Below are 24,980 nucleotides of genomic sequence, written 5' to 3' on the forward strand. Positions count from 1 at the left end.
ATTAGTGCAAACTGGTCTCATTAGTTACTAAATTACTCAATATGAGCTGAACAATGTAGCACTCCAGTTTGTAATGAAAAATCCCTGTAGAGGCAAGCAGTATCAATTAAGCTAATTTGCATATGCAAATATATTCACTAACTTTCTCTTTTTTCTATATTTAGTTCTGTATTTTCTTATCATTCTGGATCATAGGGAAAATGTAGGGTCATTTATCCTTTTCTTCTTTCTCAGATGTAAGTTAAAGAAATCATTTGAAATATCACTGTCATTTATTATTATCACTGAAGTCTAGCAGGAACCCAGTTTGCCAAGAGAACCATGATCATTCAACATTTCTAGGGTTTCCTTTTTTTGTTTGTTTAACATCAGTAAAGTGTCAGTAACACAGATGATGGAAATGAATTTCCAGATCTCTCATGAAACAGACATTTGACCTGTAAGTCTGAATATCTGTTGGAGACATTTTTCCCCCCACAAAAGCTCAAGAATTATTGATCGCAATAAATCTCAATGAAATAATAATCAGTGTCTTTTAATTACCTAGGATTTGATGTGCTTAAGATTTTGTTGCTTCTTGGCCAAATGTTTTAACTGGCTAGACTAGTTGGTGGCCTTTTTCTTTATTCCAGCTGTGATCAGGAGAGGTGCTGATAACAGCAGATCTGACATTTTCCATTCTTCATAAGCACATTGCTACAAATTGTACATTTTCCCCATAAATCAGACATTGGTTGGGTCTCAGAACCAGACTGCAAAATCTTGATTGGAGATGCCTGACAAAATAATAGTGATGCTATATGTCACAAGATGCTCTTCATTTATTTATTTTTTTTAATAATGCCCACTAATATTTTTTAAACAGTTCTGAGTATTGAGTTTATACAGTTCTGGTGTGTCTATCAATAATTCTGAAGAATCTAACACACACACACACATATACACACACACACACATATACATACACATATATATACATACATACACATGTATGTATGTATATATACACACATACGTGTGTGTGTAATTGCTTGACAGGCAAACCTACTATGTGCCAGGTACTGTGCTAAGTGTTTTACAAATAAAATCTCACTGTATCTTCACAACAACCTTGGGAGTTAGGCGCTATTATTACCCCTATTTTATAGATGAGGAAAGTGAGTTAAGTGACTTTCCCAGGGCAACACAGCTAGCAAATATCTGAGTAGGAATTTGAACTCATGTCTTCCTGACTTCAGGCCCAGTGCTCTGTCCAGGGTACCATCTAACTGATTACACTTTAGTAGTGGAAGCTTTACTAATATTGCATGGATCTTGTACTTCTCAACTATTGCTTTTCCTTGATAATATGGGCAAGTGTATATATGGTGAGGAGAGGGAATAGATGAGGCAAAAACGTAAATAACTTCTAGTGGAGAGAGAATGGAATCTTGAATCAGGAAGACCTGAGTTCAAATTCTACCTCAGACATTTACCAGACAAGTAAAAGCATCTTATTCCTATGGTTATTGTGAGGATAAAAATGAGATGAATATTTGCAAGTCTCTTATTGTTATTTCACTCCCATCCATGTGTTTTTTTTCCCACTAAACCTGTTTATCACTGCAGCTTAACCTGAGATGTAAGACCTTCTGGAGCAGGTTCCCCCTTTCCCCCCGTCCCCACCCCGTTCTAAAGTCTGCCTCCAGCCTAACCTTTCAGACATCATATTAGTCACTTTTTTCCCCCAGCTTAAATTAATTATAAGCTGTTCTTGGATCATGTTATGTTCCCCCCACACACATACACACACATACATTGATTAAAGCCATTCTCTATGTCTGGGCTACATTTCCACTATATTTGTCTATTAAAATGCTTCTCCTACTTCAAGGCCCTGCTCAGGATCTGGTTCCTTTATTGAGCCTTTTCTAATTCTCCGTAGTTCAGAGGTTACTAACCTAAGATTCATGAACTTGTTTTTGTTTTTAAATATTTTGATAGTTGTATTCCTTTGTAATTGGTTACCTTTGGGATCCTTGTGTTACATTTTATGCATTTAAAAAATTATTCTGGGGCAGCTAGGTACTAGAGTAGATAGAGCACCAGCCCTGAAGTCAGGAGGACCTGAGTTCAAATGTGACCTCAGACCAAACACTTCACACTTACTCATTGTGTGACCCTGGGCAAGTCACTTAATCCCAATTGCCTGAAAAAAAAATTATTCTGAGAACATATCCATAGGTTTCAACAGACTGACAAAGTGGGCCCTGACACCAAGAAGGCTAACAATCTCTGCTCTGGTTGAAAGAAATACCTCCCCCCTCAAATTTCCTTAGAGCCCTTTATGTGGGTCATATTCATTTGTTTCATGTCAATTTGATGTTAATGCTATTGATAGTAGAATTAAATTTTTTTTCACCACCAGTAGCTAGTAGAGCACCTTTTCATGTAATTAGCAATAATAATAGCTATTTTAGTAATTATTTAATAATTATTTATATTTCATTATATTTATTATATATTTATAATTAATAATTTAGTAATTTTAAGGCTTACAAAGTACTTCACAAATATTACCTAATTTAATCTTCAGCACAACCCTGGGGGTGAGTTGCTATTATTATTCTCATCTTACAGATGAGGAAATCGAGGCAGCCAGATTTGGACAAGAGGTCACAAAACTAGTAAGTGTCTGGAGCTAGATTTGAACTCAGGGAGGTGTGGGTGCTCCTCATTAAATGAAGTTTATTGGAATTTTCTTTCACTACATTGTCCCTTCCAAAAAATGTCTGCTGCAACTCTATTGCTGTGTTGACATGATGAGACTCCCTGTTTCTTCTCTCAACAGGAAGATATTTCTATCGATGAAGATGTATTATGTTGTAATTCTTAGAGGCATTTGCCCTGAAACTTCCTCTGACCATGAGTGACAAAAGCTATATGACATATGCATCAAACCACTCTGTAATGACTGTTCATAGGGCCATCCAGGACCTTTAAGGGAGATCTGAGGAATACATAGGCATTAGAGAAGAACTATTCCGGTAGTGAGACAAGACCTGGCCTGAGGAATCCAAGAATTACAACCTCATCAGGTTCATTTTTGTTTTGTTTTGTGTCATTGGAGGCGGGGCGGGGGGGCGGGGTGAAGGAGGGAGACTGTATCTGCTGGGATACTCTTCAGGAGAATAGCCAGCTCCATGGTAAAAATGAAGAGTACTGGACTTAGAGTCAGGAAGAGCTGAGTTCAAATTCTGTCTCAGGTACCATGTGAACCCGGGCAAGTTATTCAGTCTTTCTCAGCCTCAGTTTCCTCATCTGCAAAGTGGGGATAATAAAGGCACCTGCTTCACAGGTTGTGATGATCGAATAACACGTTATAAAGTGCTTTGCAACAATTGCAACAATTGCAACAATTACCTTTTGGAGGAGACAATGTAACTGAGGAAAATTCAAATACATTCATGTAACAAAACATATATTAAAGTGACTTCCTCTCTGAGTTCAAATCCAGCCTCAGACACTTACTAAATGTGTGGCCCTGGGCAAGTCATTTAATCTCTATTTGCTTCAATTTCTTCATCTGGAAAATGGGGATAATTATAGCACCAACCTCCCAGGGTTGTTGTGAGGATAAAATGAAATAATATTTTAAAGTGCTTCATAAATCAGTTTATTATTACTATTCACAACCTCTTTACTGTAATGATACTAACAGTGATGATGATGATGATGATGATGATGATGCAATGATGATGAATGCAACAACAATAATAACGATAATAAGAATAATAAATAGAACTTCTCTACCTAGAAGTACTCTGAAATTTTAGATCCAATCAAGTCCTAGGGACAATCATCTGAGGTTACTAGAAGCCGAAGTAGGTCTACTGCATCCCTTGAGTTTTTCAATATTCCCTTACAGGAGTATATGCTTTGAAGTTTCCCACCATACCATTTATGCACACACATGTCTCATATTATTCAGGAAGTCTTGGGAATATTTTTATTCTACCATTTTTTTTAAAGTACATCCTAGGTTGACCTCAAAGACCACAAAATCACAGAGTCATAGATTCTGAGTTGTAAAGAATCCTATTGGCCATCTAGCCCAACTTAAAACCCTTCAGAGAATCCCTACTCCAACAACCACAACAATTAGTCATCCAGCCTGGAAGTCCTCCCATGAGGAGAAACACACCATCTCCTGAAAAAGCCCATAACCCTTGTGGGCAGCTTTAATAATTAGGCAGATTATCCTAATATCAAACTTACATTTACCCCTTTGCCATCTCCACCAATCGTTCCTCATTCTGTTATCTAGGACCAAGAAGAAAAAGCCCCAACAGTCCCTGCTCAACATGACATCTTTTCAAATCCTCAGAGATAGCTTTTTCATTCTTCCTGAGTCTTCTCATCTCTAGGCTAACTATCCTCAGCCTATGATATATTAAAATTCTGTTATTTTCATTCCTTAAAGGAAATCTTTTTTTTTAAAGGCAGTGTTAAAGCCAGAAATGCATCCCATGCTAAAAGTTCTGTGCCAATATATGTAGTAACTGTACTTAATAATAGATACTGTTTATTTTTTATTATCCCAAGGTTGCTAGAATGTTGGATAGTTAGAATGGTAGAGATTACCATAAACTATTGGTGGGACAAATAATATATGTTTCTACAGACTCATCATACCATGGCTGACAATTCACGCTGACATACCCACTCCTCCCAGTTCTTCAATTTACAAGGTTTGTGTTGTTTGTCTTGTTTTTAACACCTGTAAGGTGTGTAAAACAGCATTACTGTCTAGTATGCAAATATGTTGTGGTTGACTTTACATCTCTTCTAACACTAACATAAAGTATTCATTTAGAGAATGAAAAAAACAACAACCCTTGAACTTAGGCTTCTGCCAAGGGCATAACAAATAATTAAAACACGCCATTCATAATTTTTACACCTAAGGGAAAGTCACTGGTTAATTTTATGTTTTCCTAAGATTATATTTGCTACCATTTTACATTTAGTTAAGCTTAGAAAAACACAGGAAATGTGAACACATTGTACAGTTCCTGCAACTCAGCTAAGTAAACAACCTTCACTTCTCTTCCTTCTTAAGGATGACAGGATGGAGGAGGGTTAATGAATCCACAGAGCACTTATGATATTGCTGAATCCACCAACTGGAAAACCTAATCTCTGCTCAACAATCTTTTTGGCATGCAGGAAAGACTGTTTGCAAAGAAGACCTCTTATTTTTGATGTCTCTTGGCTTTCTGCTACTCTGCCACAAAGTATAATCCCCCATCTTGGCCTCTCGACCTCCTAATTGCTCTTGCTCCTCATCTGATTAATATTAGCCAAGTAAGACTATGTTGAAGTAAAATACCTTGGATGAGCCCCAATACATACACTCTACACTCCTATAGTTCTAAGGCTAATTATCAGAAAGCCTCCAACCGTACTGCAGATGGCACTTTGGTCCTGGTAATCCTGGAATCTCTACAGATTCACTCAAAGGATGGCAGAAGCAATAGCCAGTAAAAATTGGTCTTAAAACCCTAGCCTGAAAAATGATGGTAGATAAGCAGAATGATCACTGGTAATTTTTCTGGCAGAATAATCTTTGGTTGTCTAAATGATTATAATGATAATAATACTTATCCTGTTCATTTTACATAAAAGGCAACACAAATTTTCAAGGGATCCTATAAGGTTTTGGGGAAACGAAAATACTGTTCCTGGAACAATGTAGTGAGAAATAAAAAAAGAAAGTCCACCATGCCCAACGGCACTCCACCATTGCAGAAAGCTCCATGTTACACTATGTCCTCCCTTACTGTCCCTGTACTAATTGGTATCTGACGTCTGACAGATTTCTTGTCATGATAGAAGCCTCTGCAAAACAGCAGGTCATGTGGCTTAGAACACACTGAAGATATTTCTGACTGAGCTCGTGGTGTTTGGGAGTCTCCAGCGACCTACAAAAATGGACAACCCTACAAAATGTACAAAAGCTCCTGGGAAAAGACATCCCTTTCTGGACTAGAGCTAGCTCCTGTTACAAAGCCTCAAAAAGTCAAAAGGGAGGTTTCACTTCACTTCTAGCTGTCTGAAACAGGGTTGCTTTTTCTGGAGTATTACTCTATTTTTTTCCCTCCCTTTCGTATATTATTTTTAACCAGTGACCACTCAAGTTTCCTTCCATCCCTACCCCAGCTCAAATAATCTGAACTAATCTGTTAAAAATTCTTGAAAGCATTACCTAGAATCCTAGGAACCTAGAAACTATGGGAGTACTCCGCTCCTCTTTTGTCGTTATTGATGGTTTTTCAGTTGTGTAGGATTCTTTGTGACCCTATTTGGGGTTATCTTGGTAAAGGTACTGGAGTGGTTTGCCATTTCCTTGAACTAAGCCCAAAAGAAAGGCAAAAGACAGTCATTGCCTTAGATGCCTTCAGGACACAACAGGAGAGACAAAAGCAAGCAAAAATCTGTTAATTAGCTACTGTAAATCTTTACCCACTTGCTTCCTACTTCTCCGGCTTAGAGGACAGAAAATGATTAAGATTTCTCCTGCAAATGTACCTTCCTCTTCATTCTCACGACCACCACCCCAGACCAGGACATCATCATCTTTAGCCCTGAATAATTAGATTCCATACCTCAAGTCTCCACGTGTCACTCAAGCCTCCACATAGCTGACAAAATGAATTTTTTTTTCCTCTAACATCAAATACGAACTTTATTTGGCATCTGAAGCTCTTTGCAATCTGGCTCTTCCCTATTTTTCCACTTTTTAAACCCATTACTTTCTTCCATACACACAAGCATGGTTCAGCTAGGCTAGCCTTTTTGCTTTTCATCACCAGGAGTGATTTTGCTATGCTTGTTGCTATGGAGTGCTCTCCCTTCCAATCTCTGACTCTTAGAAAAACTATCTTTCTTAAAGACTTTGCTTACATTTCACTGCTAGTGCCTTCCCCCTAAGGCTGTCTCTCACCGACTCTATTTTTCTTGAAAGTACTCATTTATTCTGAATTCAAATCTGGCTTCAGGCACTTACTAGCTGTGAGATCCTGGGCAAGTCACTTAACACTCTTTGCCTCAGTTTCCTCATCTGTAAAATGATGTGAAGAAAAAAATGGCAATCAGCTCCAGTATCTCTGCCAAGAAAATCCCAAATGGGGTCAAAGAGTCCTGACAGGACTGAAATGACTGAACAACAATTCTGATTCACGTACCTGTTCTCTTCTCCCATTAGAATGTAAACTCCTTGAAGGCAGGAATTGTTATTTCTGTTGCTGTCATTTACTTATTTTTCTTTGTATCCCAAGAGCTTATCACAGTGCCTGGAGCATAATAAGGACTTAATAAATGTTTGCTGATTGATTCAGACAACCTATTGTATTACAGAACATTTCAGTGATTCCATTTCCTTCTTTTTGGTGTCTTCTTCTCAAGTCTTCTCACTGCCCTAAAACCTCTAAAAGAGTATAGATTCTCTCCTTTTCTCTAATTACTGCTATCTAATACAATCAAGAGACTAATAGGGTTGAAAATGGGTCCCACTTTTCCTTGAAAGCTGGTTTATATAACATCTCTGTATGGTCTATAATTGTTGCTTATGACTGCATGCTTATATATTTTTTCTTACTTTCAAAAAAGATCTCATGTTATGGTCATGGTAGGGGCTATCTATATTCAGACTAACAGAGCCTATTCTACTAACTGATTCAAGTTTAGCCCACGTTTACTCACGGGATAAAAACCTAGAGTCTTTCACAACACGTAGTGAAAAAAAGCAAATTGTATTGGCTTCAGACAAAGCAGATTCCAGAACACTCAAAGAAGGGGAAAAGACATCTTCAACAAAGTATATATGGGAGAAGAGGAATGAGAAATGAGAATGAAGAAGATGATGACATTCAGGAGTTAAGTGGTCCAGAAAGAATTCAAGAGGCAGATATTCTCCTAGTCAAGGGAGCTTTATTGATGCAAAAGCAGCAGGCTAGCCTTGGTGGTGGATACTAGCAGTTTGCAGGAAGACAGAGGTTTGTTTTTATACACAATTTTTGGGCATTCAGCCAAGAGCAGAATATGTTCCTAGGTGAGTAGTTACTTGCAGGGAAAGGGGGAGGCAGGAAAAGGAAGCAGTGGTGTTGAAAAACAGTTCAAGGATGTGATCACAGAACAAGGAACTTAGCTTGCTCCAGTATGGGGGCCTAATCACATAGCTTGCATCAGAATAGGGAGCTAATCACGTCCATAGAGTATGGACGAAGGAAAGTTAGAGCTTCCTGTTACTGGGCAGATTTAGAACAGGCCCTCAAAGTTGCTGGGCAAAAGTCTCAAAGGTTCCCACTGTTGCTGTGCAAAAATCAACCCATCAGAGAAGACCTAGCAAGAAATGCGATCTCACCTCTACACTTGAAATATGCCTAGACATAATGGCTTATCATTTCATGCTCTAATGAAAATCACTTCTTTTTCTGGGCTTGCAGAAAGTGGCAGTACCCAGGAGGGACTTTTCCTAGCTCAGAATGGCCAGACAAGCCTCTGTATACAAGTTCATTAAGATTACCCTTATTTCTATCTCAGAGTTCAGCTGAGCTGAAACGTAGCCACCTCTGTAAAACAAAATGAGTCAGATAACTTTGCTAGGTGCTTCTTCTTCCAGAATGTCAGAAAGTTAGAAAACATCTTCCACAATTAAAGATGATTTTGATCACAACAATTCTCAACTCAGAAGCAAGAGAAGAAACTTCTGTAGATAAAGACTGGCATATTGAAATGATGACAATAACTTTAAGGAGCACTGATGATGATGATAGTAAGTAGGATACCCAATCAAAAAAATGAATCTTCTACATAGTACCTCTATTGATTTCAACAAAGCTAACATAAATATTTCCGTATCATAGCACTGAGGAGAACAATAAGTTAGCATTTGTCTTCACTTATTTTAAAAGCATTTTGTCATTTGTTCTCTAGTAATTTTGTGATAGGATAGTACAAAATTCCAATATTAGAAACACTCATGATCACCACCTAAGGCTGAGAACATCCAAATTTGACAACACATGTAAAATAATCACATTAACTTCACAACATAACTTTGTTCTTTCAAAAATAATATATAAATATATAAAAGATAGAAACATAAAGAGATATATATCCACATGCAAACACAATATACACACACAATTATTCTGTGAACAGCCAGCTAATATAGTGCGAGTCAACTAAATAGAGCAATTTATCTAAATTATTACAGCACAAATAATACTTGCCCTCCCTTTCTCATTAACACTCTCAAGTGATGGCTTTCTAAAAAGAAAAAAAAATGAATTTGTAAGAATCTCACAAATCCAAGCAGAAACAACAACAACCCAATACAGAGCTGGACTCAAAGACAATGACACTCTCTATGTCTGTTGGTTTTTCTTGGTTAAATTATGTGTGTGTGTGTATGTGTGTGTCCATCTCCACACATATATGTACATATGTGTATATGTATGTATGTAGGCACAATTAACTTTTTTATTACCTGTAAAATGTGGCTTCCCAGGTGTGCCTCAAATACTTCAATGGCTAGAGCACTGGGGCTTCTCCTTCGCTGGGCACCTATAACTGAATAAAAAAAAAAGACATTGCAGTGAACTCATGTTTCCAGCATAACTTCTTGCCTGGTCATGTCACTGGTTATTTATTGTTTTTATGTAAATTTATAGGAACAGCCCCTGGTATAAATTTCAATTTTGACTTGTACTACTACCCCAAGCAGAGCTCAGGTTTAGCTTTCAGTGGCTTCAGCAGCTACAACTGCCAAGAAAAGTGAAAAACAATGCCCTGGAGCACATTTTGTCTTAGTATCCAGGGATATTTCTCCCGTACTGAGACCAACTACATATATGTATGGGCCACTAAAAAAGAAGTACATTAAACCAATATTATATCTGCTTGCAAATTCAGGTGACTCTGACCCAAACCTGAGAAGCCCATGAGTCTGTAAAGCCCAGCAATGCTTGAGAACCTTTTTTGCATACATAGTATTAACACTGAACTAGAACTGAAGGGATGCTCCATATATATCCCTATCTGGCAGAAATATTAGAAAAAAGCTGATGATTGAAAAACATGATATAAATACTGACAAAGACTGTTGAAGAAATAGGATACAAATGTGAAGTCTTCATTGCTGTGTACTTTAGTGGGGGGCGGGGAAGAGGGGAAGAAGGAGCCACCAGGGAGGGTGGTTGTGGTAAATGACTCAATACTCACAGAATGACTTGTTGAACACTGCAACGAAAGCATACAAAGATACTCCTTGCCTACTGGAAGCTTCTATTCTCATGAATTCAGTGCTATATTATTATTACATTGCAATTTTGCTTCAAAACATGCCATCATCAGGAAATATTTAGTTGGTTTTTTTTAACTAATAAGCAACTTACTATAAAAGGAATCAAATAGTCAATTTTCATTTTTCATAGAGATTACTGACCTATAATTAATATAAACCTGTTATCATTCATATGTAGCATTCAATTAATGCAATGTCAACATTACAAACATTTTTGTTCATATTTCTAAAATAAAATATTTGTCAGCATAAGCGTCATTTCAGCTTATTTACTGATTGATAAAACAGAATATAGTTAAGAATAGTTACTATATCACTCCCCAAATAAGATAATTTACATAAAGCATTTTGCAAACTTTAAAGTGCTATAGAAATGCTAGGTAGTAGTAGCATTAACAATGATGATGATGATGATGATGATGATGATGATGATGATGACCATGATAACAGCTACACCATTATTCCAAATTTGTTTATCTCATGGTAGCTTCTTTTTTTTCTCCTAAAAAAGATAGCTTTCAGGAAAAGACTGGCTTCTAGATATTAAAATGCTCAAATGCCTCTTTGCTCTCATGGATTTGGAATTTCCTCCAATAATGCAAAGAGCAACCCTTCCATGCGTTTGTACGTTCTATGACTCACACTATGTCTTCCCATAAGTTTGCCACCAGGAGTCCACTTTCCTTTCTCATTTTCCCTTAATATTGTGAGTATACAAATAAAATACTCATGCTTTCTACCTGTCATCACTTTTTCTTGCCACATGACTAGACCAGACTACATTTTTTGCTTAAAACACATTTCCTTAATGATATCTTCTACTTCTGCTCCTCAAAGTTCTTCCTGGGTTATATTCTGGTCATGTTCACCGCATCCCTCTCTATTGCTTTATGTGATATCCATCGGTGTGTGTGATATACATTTTAATTCCTTGTAGACTGTTGTATTCTGTCTGACTGTCAAAGAGTAGAATATTAGTATTAAAGATCTGGGTCTTTGTTTCAATAGGAAGCTGGATTATTAAAAGAGCTTTGCCATTTCCCAAAGGCAATCCAGCCAATTGTCTTCAGTTGCTCAATCAATTAGAATTTATTAAGGACCTACTACTTTCAAGCACTATGCTTATTATTACTATCAACTCCTGGCTCAACTTGTTGTCCATGAGTATTATCTGCCTAGCATTCAGATAAATTTTATAGGTTTTTCTGTCTAAATAAAGTGCCATAATCTGGTCAAGAAACATTCTTTATCCATTTTGTCAAGACAAACATTTTTCTTTGTTGGACAGATTTTGAAAAACAAACAAAAACTAGACTACTGTCTCTAATAATCAATAATTTTCCTTGTCACAAATGCACCAGAATATCACATTGCTTTCCTCTATTTTCTCTTTCTGTGATATTATAACAGCATCCTATACAGAGAGCTGGGAAAGGAGCTTCAAGGTTATCTGGTTCAAACCTTCATTTAAAAAAGGAGGAACAGAAGGCCCAGAGAAGTTAATTGACTTGCCCAGGGTCACACAGGTAGAAAGCAGGAGAACCAGGACCCAAATTCAGGTCTCATAACTCCAAATCCAGCTCTATTTCCATTGTATTAAGCTATATAAGACTCTTAAGATTTCTATTACAATTTTCCACATGACAAACCTATGAGGTAGGTAGTAGAAATATCATCCCTGTTTTACAGATAAGAAAACTTAAGGCCAAAAGTAGTAAGTGCTATATAGTATTTTTAGGTTTACCAAGCATTTAAATACTATTACCTCTTCTGAGCCACACATACAAAAGCCTTTAAGCTAACTATTACTGTTATTATTATCTTCATTTAACAAATGAAGAAACTGAGGCTCAGAGAAAGTGAGCCTCAAGGCCAAAGAGTTAGACCTGGAAAGGACCCCATCTAGTCAGATACACCCATTTTACATGTGAGGAAACTGAGGCAATTCTAGGGAGGTTAAGTGACTTGGCAAAATTCACACAGGTAGTTGAGGATCAAAGGTTGGATCTGAATTCAGTTTGCCTTCCAGAGTCAGCAGCTTTTTCCCACTATGTTACACCTACTTGGGGACACACGGCAACTATAAATAGGAGCAGATAGAACTCAGTCCATCACCCTTTCCACTAGGCCAGATTTCTCCATTGAGGTTAAATAACTTGTCAGTGGCCACCCAAGGGCAGTGAGGTAGCACATTAGATAGAGTGCCCAGCCTGAAGTCAGGAAGATTTCTCTTCCTGAATTTAAATCCAGTCTCAGACACTAGCTGTGTTACTGTAGGCAAGTCACTTAACCCAGTTTGCCTCAGTTTACTCATCTGTAATATAAGCTGGAGAAGGAAATGGCAACCCAGTATTTTTGCCAAGAAAACCCCAAATGGGATCACAAAGAATTGGACACAACTCAACAACAAGGGCTACCCAACTATTAACAAATGACTCCTTTCCCCATGTTACAAGTATTTTGGTCATAGGTGTTAACTACTATGTGGTGTTATGTCTTTCCACGAAAGAAAGGTCTAACTAATGAAGTTTTTTGGAGCTACTACAGTGAAGTTTCTACCCAACTTGAACAAACTTTTTTTGGTTGGGGCCTTGATTTACATTTATGTCACTCCTTTGACATCAAATCTGTGCTTCTGTATGTCTTCCTTATTTTACCAAAGATCATGAGAATTTCTGTTTTTAATAGGAATTTATTAAAGGTATATAAATGTCCTGAAAGTTTTCTGTGTGGAGCCTCTAGAAAATTAATAGCTTACCCCTTTCAGCTTGCCAGGAAAAAAAAAAGAACAACACACTTTTATTACATTTCTTGTTGCCCTAGAGCCCCGTAAAATACAAATTTTAAATAAGACTTATTTCTTCTGCTTCCCTCATACTAGAAACATTCCAGTTAGTTGACAAGAAAATCCCATCTAAATACTTGCTGGCCTAATTCCATTTAGCTTCAGTTACCGAGTAAAGCGGGTTGGCTCTTCAGCTTAGACTGGATTACTGTACAAATGCCCTTAAGATTACAGTCCTAGAGAAAAGCAGTGTGTATACCTTTCCATTTATTAGTTAGTGCCTGTGATATTTCAAATGGTGCTTTGAAAATGAAGGCAATGTTAAGTATCATTTCCATTACTAACAAGAAGTCAAAAAGGAGATGATAATTCAAAGGAAATATTAGTTATACACACCTATGGAGACATTAGGATCAGTCACCATGCACTTATCACACACCTACTGTGTGCCAGGCACTATGCTAAGCTCTAGGGATGCAAAGAAAGCCAAAAGATATTCCCTGCTTTCAAGAAGTCCACACCATAATGTCTACAATATAATATACTATATATATATATATATATATATATAATGTAAAGTCCACAATATAAATATGCAAAAAAGTACAAATAAGATACATACAGGATAAACTGGAAATAATCAACAGAGTAAAGCCACAAACATTAATGGGAATGTGGAAAGCCTTCTTGGAGAAGGTGAGATTTTAGCTAGGACTTGAAGGAAGTTAGGGAAAACAAAAGACGGGTATGAAAATGAAGATAATTCCATTAGAACTAGAGACTTATGGAGCTAAATAGACCTTATGACATTTTAGAGCTGGTAGGGACCTTTAAGATCATTTGAAAAGAAGTAAACCTCAGAATTTGCTCATATAGTTGGCCCTGAAAATAAAATCGATTCCACATGGTTTTCTATAGGTATACACACACAGAGGGAGACACAAACATGCATATACACACTGTCTTTTTAAAATGCAGAAACTTTGAAGATATTACTACTGTGTTTTCAGATTAATTTTCTATTCTAACGCACACATTACTCACTTCAAAATTCCTTTGGCATTTTTGATAATGCAGCTGTCTTTCTGAATATTGTTTTCAATTTATACAATGCTAATTGCACATTATGGTAGCTTGGTGTGAATGACTCCACATAAATATGATCTAGGGTCTTCTGGATTTTTTTGGGGGGGGGAGTGGAGAGAAGGGGAGAAGGAAGGGAAGATAATAAATATGTATTTATTATATGTCTACCATGTGCTAGGCACTGTGCTAAATGCAAGGAATACAAAAAGAGACAAAAGGCAATCCCCTCCTCTCAAAAAGCTCATAATTTAATGGAGGAGAGACAGCTTCAAAACAACTACATACAAACAAGCTTTATATAGGAATAATTAGAACTCATCAATAGAGGGAAGGCACTGACCATTAATGGGGATGATGAAAGGGAGGGGAAAGTGAAAAACTTAGAAATGTTCCCTCTCCCTTCCTCCATTTAAAACAATATTTACGATTTCTAGAGTTCTCTTTTATTATCTTTCCTCAGGCACTCAGTCCTTTCCATTCCAAGTTCAAATTAAGCTCGGGCATCTCCTTGTGGATTGTCTGTATCCTTAATTTTCTTTTTGTTCCTCAGTTCCACCAGAAATCTACATATGAGTCTCAGTGCCTCCTATCCCAGCACACACATATCTTGTCCTAGCCTCATGCCATTCTATCCAATGTCATTTTTATGGTACCAGAGGACCACTGGATTTATAGGTTTTGCACTTAGGCAGGTGATGGGGGGCCATAATGACAGCTCCTAATTTTACAGCCAACATAAATATGTTAAACAGGAACCCATTAGGTCTCTGGGAGCAGCCTTGCTTCCATTCTAGTATGATTGGTAATGGAAGACATGTAAAATACAGACTTTTTAAATTCCACTTAAAAAATTCTAATCCTCATTTTTGACATTTTGAGAAATGGGACAATACTCTGATAATTTCAGAACAATGAAAAACATGCTGTTTTCTCCTGACTGCCACTGCAATTTACTCTTAAAGCCTGAAGCAGCTTTTTTTTTCCCTTCTAGGTTTATCAGAATCTGAAAAGTAACACCATCCAAAAGGTCCTTCAGAATTTTGAATTTTTTTTTGAAATTTGATAGCTTCTAATGTTTTTCATGGCCCCTCAAATCACTAACACCTCCTGGAGAGGTCATTGTTTCTATCATTTGTCTCTTTGCTCAATTACTAGAAAAAAACCCCACCTACTTTTTTTCCTCTTAAGAGGTGGGAAATAAACTACCCTCACTCACCCTCACTGTCATTTTCCACATAATACATACACACAAATGCATGCACTCATAGTACTGGGCTAAGTACTATTTATAACTAGCTATATACTAATTATAACTATAGCGTTTACATAGTGCTTTAAGGTGTGCAAAGCACATTAAAAATACTACTTCATTTTATCCTCAAAACAAACCTGGGAGGTAGGCACTATTATTACCCCCATTTTACAGATAAGGAAACTGAGGTAGAAAGAAGTTAAGCAACTTGCCCAGAGTCAAACAGCTAGTGAGTGTCTGAGACTAGGTTTGAAGTCAGGTCTTCCTAACTCCAGGCCTATCACTCTATTCATTAGGCTACCTAGCAACACTACTCACTTATTGGAAAGTGGTACCTGAACTCTGAGTTCTCTTAGCTGGCATATTTCAGTTCCCATAGTTGGCATAGTTTACCTACTTTTAAAAGGAGGTAATACAAAAGTAATGACATCATAATATATCATAAATTTTCATATGTTTAGTTTCATATTTTTAAAGAGGAGATGAAAAACATTCTGTTAAGTATTTAAAAGCCAATTGTTAACAATGGACATGAGAGAGAGCCCGTACTAAACACTATATTTGTCCATTTGCTTATTCCCTTGTTCATCCAATATTTGTTGAGTATGTCCTACCTAAAATGTATTGATTATATCTTGGAAGAGATACACAGATAAATAAGACATGATCCTGACCTACAAGGAGTTTACAATCGGGCTATGGTGATGGCCACATGACAGAGTAGAAAGAACATTATCTCTAGGATCCAAAGATCTGAGTTCAAATCCTATCTCAGAGGCTTACTACCTGAGAGACATTGGACAAGTCACCCCTGACTTCCCTGGCCTTAGGTTTCTCCATCTACAAAATGAAGGTGTTGGTCTAGAACAGGGCTTCTTGAACTTTTTCCACTCGTGACCCTTTTTTGTGTTTCAAATATGCCAACTAAAAAATAGCACTCATTGGCGATGCGAGGGCTTGAGGGCATGCTCAGTGCAAAAAGCACAAGTTGTGTGTTTAGAACCAAGGCTGAGGTGAAGTTGTGCAATACACCATGGGAAAGCACTGTCAGAAGCACCTCGGATTCATTACATGTTTGATTTTGAATTAATTTTTGGTCCTTGCCTGTTCAGAAACCTTTTAGTGTTGTCAAAATTTTCATGACTCAATGGAGTGGTGACCTATAGTTTAGGAAGCACTGGGCTTGATGATCCCTGATATCTTTTTTAACTTTAAGTCTACATATGACACATAGGTAAAAATAAAACAAATGTGCGAATTTGTATTTCATACTGCTTGTATTTCATATTGTTGTTTTCCTTTGTTTTTCAAACAAGAAAAAATAATGCCTTAGTGATTTAGACATGGAAGACCAATAAGAAAAGGAAAAGGCAATAGCTATTGGCCACCATCATTGTTCATATGGATTTCTCACAAGAAAACAGATAATGAATGAGACCAACATTAGAAAGCTATAAAACAAAGTGTGGATTGAGGAATAAAAAAAGATGTCTTAACTCTTTGCAAAACCAGAATATCTATTTTACGTAAGGCAATTTGGCTTACTGTTCTGCAGTGGTAATTCAGTACCACGAAAAATAATCAGTCTTATAGTAAAACAGAAACCCCAAAACAAAAACCCCACAACTTGCTCCTTTTTACACAGTAGTATTCCTCACCAGTCATCATCCCCTTCTGGGGATGCACACACATGGAGAAGGTTGAGGATCTTGGCTCTGTGGGAGTTTGACCTATTCAGCCAAAAGGTCAGCTTGCCACAGAAGAAACCATTACAAAATAGAAACACGACAGCTCAGCTCTGTGGATGAAAATGATGAAAGGTGGAGAAGTCATCAGACCTGCTCACCTTGTGGCCTGTGATGCCCTTTTTCTTTTAATCGGTCCCCACCCCCACTGCTCAATAGAGGCAAAGCTTCTATAATACTGAACCAGAAATGGTCCCTGATCGACAAAGTGGAGCAAAAATAATCTTTATTTATTGATTATGTGGTTTTTCTCTGGAGGGAGGAAAGGGGAGTACACATATAGCATTTTATGGTTTCCAAAGCATTTCCACATATATGATCAGTTGAGCCATACGACAGTCCCATGAAATCAACACCCCTGTTTTACAGATCCAGGAACTGAAGTCAAAAGAGATCGTTGATTTAGGGACCCATTCTTCTCTTCAATCTAAATGAAACTTAAACATTTAGGAATAGAGAGTTGACCTGTGATTTTGTTCACTCAGGAACACTCAAGGTGAGAATGACACTATCAGTGCAGGCCTATATCTTCTCTACTGTCTAACTACCTACTGTCCTGGACAGCTGCCTGGGGATTCTGAGAGTGACCAGTACAGAACCATGCAGCTAGGATATGTCAGAAGCAGTTTTTCTTTCTGGCTTCGAGATGGATCTTCCCACCTTCAAGGAAAGTTTTCACTCCAGTAATCCATGTTGCCTCTCAAATTAAGTTGAATATCTAACCTAAATGAGATTAAAAGGCAAGCTCAAGTGATGGTGTACTGTAAATTTTGGAAAATAGTGTACTAGATACTCTTCCCTTGACCCAGAAAAACCTGTCTAAAAATTCACACTGGCAGGTACAAATTCAAAGAGACACAGATCCCTATAGCAGCATATTGACTTAGAAAACCAAAACCTAACATTACCTATATTGCATTGTATTTTTATTTATTTTGAAAACATTTCCCAATTACATTTTAAACTGATTCTAGCCAACCGCAGTTGTGGGCCACATCAACTCTCATGTATTCAATACTTTAAGGTCTGTAAACTCCTTCACATAAATTATTACATTTGGCCCTCAAAATAATGTTGTAAGGTGGGTATTATCATTATCCCCAATGTTGAGTTTAGGAAACTGAACCTCAGAGAAATTCAATGGCTTTCTCACGGTTGCAGATAGTGTCAAAGGTGGGATCTGAAGACACAAAGGTGGGTTTTCCTACCTTCAAGTTGTAGGCTCTAAATACTACTCATCATACCTCTCAAGGACAGTAACTCAGAGCATTTTGCAGAGATGCTTACCAGGACACAGGATGATAGGTACATAGATTTAGATCTAGAAGGGACCTTAGAGGACATTGACTCTAAGACCCATGTCTTACAGGAGAGAAAACTGAGGTCAGAGAAGTGAATTGTCTAGTTTCACACAGCTAGTAAGTATCTGCGATATCTAAAGATTTGAGCCCAGGTCTCTTGAATTCAAAAATGAGCCTTCTATCTATGACATCATGCTACCTCTCTATCAATAAGCTAAAAGGTCAGGGGCCAGTCCTTTTTGCAAGGGGTTCTATTCATCTGACCTCAAGTGGTACCATGCAATGGTGTAGATGCCAAGTCACCTCCAGAGATCTTTCACTGGTGGCTAGCCTTCGTGTCCTTCATCCAAAGAAGTAAGGACCTGTTCCCACACTGTCACTGGGGGAAGGGAGGACGGGAGTGCATGCTTAATGGAATCCCCTCACATCATTCTCAGGGGCCTTGGTAATAGGGCTAAGCAAAGTCAGGGTCTGGGAAAGAAAGGAGTACAGAATGCCTAATGAGTCTTTCCATGACTACCAAAGAAAGGGGATTTTCCTTAAAGAATCACAATTAGCCTCCCTGGCTATAGGGCAGAGAAGGCCTGCCAAAGGCTTTCACGGGAGTTTCAGAGGTTTGTGGGGTTTGTGTGGCTGTGTGTGCTTCCCAAGCTGAATTAAGATCTTTATTTTGTATTTAATGTGGGATAAAACCCATGCTCTAGATTGGGCTCTCACAATGCCTCAGGTTCACAAATTGCATGATTTAGATCGAGAATATCCAAGCAATCTTTAAACAAGGGAAGTATTTTGATCTTGGTTAGGCTAGAGACAAGATGTTGCTGTATGTATCACTCATGACAGCTTATTACAGTGACAATGCAATGGAACTCCTTGTCACAAGGTGCTCTATATGGAAGCACAATGCAATACATCATATTAATCATCTTTAAAGCAACAACAACATTTTTGATCCATTTTCACCAAGATTAATTTCTGCCATTCTGAACGTCTGATGGCTGATATCCATACCAAAGGAGGGGGGCAAATCATTGCAAAATTGGAATGCTCAGCTAGAAATGAACACATATACCATATCTGAAGCATTTGGGGGGAGGTGTGCATTTATAAATTGTTTTTTATAAGGACAATTTACAATAAAGCTTATGAGTTCATAATTCACTTATCAAATCCTATTGGCATGCGATGCCACCAAAAAAAAAAAAGGCTTTAGATTCAAGGGCATATTTGGAACTTTAAAAAGTGATTCTTGTCTCCCATGTTTCACTGGTATGCAGCCTGGGCTGAGATTGCTGTGTCAGTTTCAGCAAGGGTAGAATATACCCTGGACAGTGTGATTGGGAAAGAGCATCCTACTTTTGATGGTAATCTGTAAATCTGATTGCATTGCTGGATTAAAAAAGAAGCTTATCTGCATTCCTCCAAGAGACATGTTCTCATGCTTCTAACAACTTAAGAGCCAAGGGGGTGGTGGGGTGAAAATGCATGCTATGTTCTAGTTAAAAAGGACTGATTAGTCAAGGAGATGTTTACCACAAACTTCTCATCTTCTGGAGATTTAAATATTCTTCATGTGATTTTAGAAAACTTTTCCGACAAAAAATTCTCTACATCAAAAGTGGAAAACCTTATAAATATGAAATGCCATCTAAGCATTCCCCTAATAAACCTTGACAAAGTTTCAGTGGATTTGATCAGCCAGATATTTATAGGGTTGTTAAGTTCTTTTTTTTTTTTTTTGGTTCCAAAGTTTAGAGACTGGATCCCTTCCCCTGTCCCTGGTCCCTATTCCATTGAAGGAAATGAGAGTTTCTCTATGAAAGAATTTCTAGCCACCTAAGTAGAGATTTCTCCATCTGTAGCTGGGGGAGGGGAGTAGTGGCCTTCCTCCCACAGTCTGGTAGTTACTATAGTAACTATTGTGCCTCCCTCAAAAGGGCTACATATAGGGTGATTAAAATTCTTCATGGGAGTACCCCCACCCTTCCCCTTGACAATGAAATTCTTCAGGGAGAGGGTTAAGCTTCTGGTTTGGAGTGACAGCACCTGAGGGAATGACAAGGTCCTGACAGTAGACATCACTGGCCTGGTCTGAACTGGGAAAATGCAGGCGAGAAATGCAGCCCCTCTGGTTAGAGACAGGAGGAGGGGGAGGGAGGATTGGAAAGCCTCACAAGCACATGAGGGGACACAGGAGGAAGAGAATAACGTCAAACCCAACTGAATGAATAGTCCAGAGGAAGCTTTATATCCTTGACATTGGGGAGATATTTGTATTAGGAGGAGATTGAGAAAAATCCATGAAGTCTTTAGGCAGGAGCAAAGCCCAGGAGTAGCTTGCATGACAAGCAAGACAACAGAGGTACCCTTTAGAAAAGAGGGACATTGCCCATTCTGCTCTCTCATGATTATATGAATCTGGGTAAGCCAAGCTACAGTATAGAGAGGGATGTTCATTTATGAAAAGAAATGGATTGTTGCTGTTTGGGTGATCTTTTAGAAACAAACTTCATCCTTCATGGATTGCAATACTCTGCAGGGTAAGAGGAAGAGAAAGGAGGTTGAAAATCTCAGAGTAGACATTGCATTTTGGTATAGAATCTTGATTTTGATTTTAACCTGCAGGGTAGATATAACCTAATAAATGCTCAGTTTCAGGGCTACATGTGTCAAAAGAAGGTAGAGTGGATACCAAAGAAGCTAGTTTGGTCTGAAACACACACACACACACACACACACACACACACACAAACACACACACACACCAAACAATAAACAAACTCTAAATGTCTTCAAGATAGAGGTAGATCTCCTTCTACAGGGTAAAATGTCTCAGGCTTTAAGTTCGACATTTGTTTTTTAAACAGTTACTTTTCTGATATTGATGGACCCATTTGCTTCTTTCCATAGAAAACTGAGCTTGAAATCCTCTTAAGAGTTACAAATCTGATTTCACAGAAGAATCCTAAGAGTTCTAGGATATCCACTCTTCTAGAAAAATGCAAGCTAGAGCATTCAAGTAGCTACTCTATTTAATTCAACAAGCATTTATTAAGCAGCTGCAATTTTCAAAGTGCTGTACCAAGAACTTAGAGATATGACCAAAAAGAAAAAAAAAAGCAGAACCTGTCCTCAAGGAATGAACATTTGACCAAAGGAAATAATAGTAAAAAGATATAAATAGAAGATAACTTAAGGACAGGGAGAGAGAGAATAGTAATAAATAGGGTGATCGGCAGAGTTTTCCTAGAGAGGTGGCACCTCAGTTGAATCATGAAGGGAGATAAGAATTCTAGAAGATAGAGATTATGAGGGATTGGATCCTAGGCATGGGGCATAGATAAAGGCATCAAGCTAGGAAATGATAAGCTAAGTTTTAGTAAAACTAAGCCAACCATTTTGTTTAGAACATAGTATATGAAGGAGAGTGAAGTGAAATACGTTTGGAAAGGTATGATGGAAATAGATTGTAAAGAACTTTCGATGACAGATGTTATTCATTTTAATTATTAATCTAGCCCAAGTGTAAACATGTTCCCATTAAAGATTATTGATAAAGGTAATGTTTTTGGTTTTGTTTTTAGAAAATTTATTTTGAAAACTTAATAGAGAATGGATTGGTTGGGGAGGGGGAGAGTCTGAACTAGAAGCAGTTAGGAGGTTATTGCAAAAACTTAGCCAAGAGGCAATAAGGATGTGAACTAGGACTACGGTCATTTAAATAAAGCATCACAGAATTTTTCAAAGTTAGAGAGAATGGCTGTGACCAATTAATTCAATTCATACACGGAAAAGATTTCTCTTTTTAACAAATAGTACAGAGAGGCAGCTGGGTGGCATAATGGATAAAACACAGGGCCTGGAGTCAGGACATCTTGAGTTCAAATCTGATCTCCAGACATTTACAATCTGTATAACCCTGGGCAAGTCATCTAACCATTGTGAGCTTCAGTTTCCTAATTTGTAAAGTGGCAGGTAAAAAGCACCTGCCTCCCAGGAGTGCTATAACGATCAAATGACATAGGACTTGTAAAGTGCTTTAACACAATGCTTGGCATACAGTAAGTACTATATAGCTGTTAGCTTACTATTATTATAATTATTATATTCAGGGGTGAGCACCCAGCCTTTACTTGAAGACCGCCAATGAAGGGGGACGCACTACCTCCCAAGGTAGTGGACAATTTTTGGACAACTCTCATGGTTGGAAAGATTTTCCTTATAATCAAGCCTAAATTTGCCTCATTGTGAATTCTATCAGCATTGTTCCCAGTGAGCAATGAAAAAGAGAGAATGGGAGAGATGCAAGAGATATTGTATCAAGAGATAGAATCAACAAGATTTGGCAACTGGTTGGAAATGGTGGGAGAGAGTGAGGGATGTCTCATGGAGAAATTGGTTTTATTTGACTATGTGTATTGGTTACAAGGCTGCTTTTTTTTTGTTGGGCGGAGCTTGATGTCATTCTTTTCTTGGAAGGAAGACAAAACAGATTTTTTTTAATTAAAAAATTAAATTTAAAAAGTCTAGGATGATACTAAAGTTCTGAAACTGGGTAACTTGAAAAACAGCATTTTTAACAGAAACATGGAAATTTGAAGGAAGAGTACGCATGTGTGTGTGGGGGGGGAGAAGATAAAGAATTCTGCCTGAATTTAAGATGTTTATGTTCCACAGATAACTGGAGATATGATCCTGGGTCTGAGGAGAGAAATTGGAATCGTGTGTATAGATTTGGGATCTAATTGTATAGAAATGAAAATTGTAGCAATATCACTGGGAGAGAGAGTATTGAGAGAAAAGGGTCTAGAAAGGTTCTTGGGGGAACCCCAACCTTGGAGGTTGAGACATAGAGCAGTGTCATAAAAAGTAAGTGAAGAGTGAATCTCCAGGAGCATGTGGCTATGTGTGTGGGGAGAGGTAGTCAACTGGATTAAAGCTTCTTGAAGATGAGGATTATCATCTATTATCAAAGATTACCAGCTTCAGCAATTAATATCATTGGTAACCTGGGACAGAGCAGTTTCAGTAGGATCAGAAGAAAAGTGAATGAAATATAAGGAATTGGAATCACCAAATTTAAGGGTCTTTCCTAGGAGCCAGGCTATGAAAGGATTATAACCTGAGGGTACATGGAGAGGGGGTTTTTTTTGTCATTTTTTTTTTAAGGATGGGGTGGAGGGAAGGAGTGGGGAGACTTGGTCAAGTCCTTAAGAAAGGAGGATGTGGTTGTTATAACCTCTGCTACTTAAACTTTTCCTGTGTGACTTTAAGCCAACTCAATGTTTCTGTGCCTCAATTTCTTCATCTACAAGACGGCATTTGAATAGATGATCTCTAAGATTCCCTTCAATTCTATTTCCTATAACTGTATTAACTAAACTTCGAGGTTTGCCTAAAACTAGACAACCAAAGTGAATTTAAAAATTAATTAAATTCAGTTTAAAGATTTTTGTTAAATGCCTATTGTGTGCAAGGCCCTGTGCTAATCCTAGGGATGCAAAGATGAAAAATAACAGCCATTTCTTGAAGAAATTTACAGTCTAGCAAAGGAAGAAATGAAATGTATACAAACAAAAATGGTGTAAGTTAGAATGTCATCAGTATGTAGGAGGAGTAAAATAGAGATGGATGAGAAGTTAAGTCACTTTTACCTGACAGAACAAGGAAAACTTCGTGGAAGTAGTTAACATTTCAACTGAGTTTTGAAAGACAAATAAGATTTCTGTAGATGGAGATACACAAAGAGTGCATTCCAGGATTGGGGAAGGGGGAAGAGAAGGAGAAGTGGAGAGCCTGAATAAATGCATAAAAACAGGATAAGATAAGATAAAATTGAAAAGGGGATTTTTTTTGGTGGAAGGGCTGTACACAAGGGGGAGTAATCTGAAATAAGACTGGAAAGGAATACTGGAACCAAACTGTGGAAGGCCTTCAATGCCAGAGGAGGGAAAAATCTGTATTTCATCCTATAGGCAATTTATGGCCTACAACAACAAACAAAAGACAAAAACAAAAACAGCAACAAAAAACTTCAAAAAATTAGATTGCTCACAAAGACTCAGATTTGGGGTACTCTTTAAAGGAAAATTCAGCGTGTTAAATGTCATAGTATTACTTGTTCTGCCTCTACATTTTTAAACCAGTACCAACATCCATTGGGAAAAGTACTGCTGTCACCCTTCTGACTTCAGCGGCACACAAAGCGTTAGTGTCAGTGAGTGCTATGGTAAAAAAGGGCTGGATATTAGCATGAAGTCAGAGCCACGTTCTAAGTGTCAGACTATACTTCCTAGCAAAACGAAGAGGTCCACATCTGTTGTCTTGATTTTTTTTTTCAATCTGATCCCAAAGGTTCATGTTATGACATTTGTAACATCTGCTACAAATGCTGAGGTAAGTCAGGCACAACCTTATTACTTCCAATCTAACGCTCCATCCATCCACAGGGCTTTCATATGCC

The 24,980-nt window shown here is 37.7% G+C and overlaps 1 protein-coding gene across 1 annotated transcript in view; it reads right to left on the minus strand.

Annotated features, from left to right (window-relative positions):
• The window catches only part of NPAS3 (neuronal PAS domain protein 3), a 1,126,677-nt gene that overhangs the window by 587,894 nt on the left and 513,803 nt on the right, over nucleotides 1–24,980 (minus strand). Inside the window, 1 exon segment of the mRNA XM_078151394.1 lies at nucleotides 9,533–9,615. Coding sequence (XP_078007520.1) covers nucleotides 9,533–9,615 — 83 coding nt within the window.

The sequence above is a fragment of the Phascolarctos cinereus genome, unplaced genomic scaffold (assembly GCF_003287225.1).
Source record: "Phascolarctos cinereus isolate Bilbo 61053 unplaced genomic scaffold, phaCin_HiC Scaffold_3;HRSCAF=262, whole genome shotgun sequence".
In the NCBI taxonomy this organism is placed as follows: Eukaryota; Metazoa; Chordata; class Mammalia; order Diprotodontia; family Phascolarctidae; genus Phascolarctos; species Phascolarctos cinereus.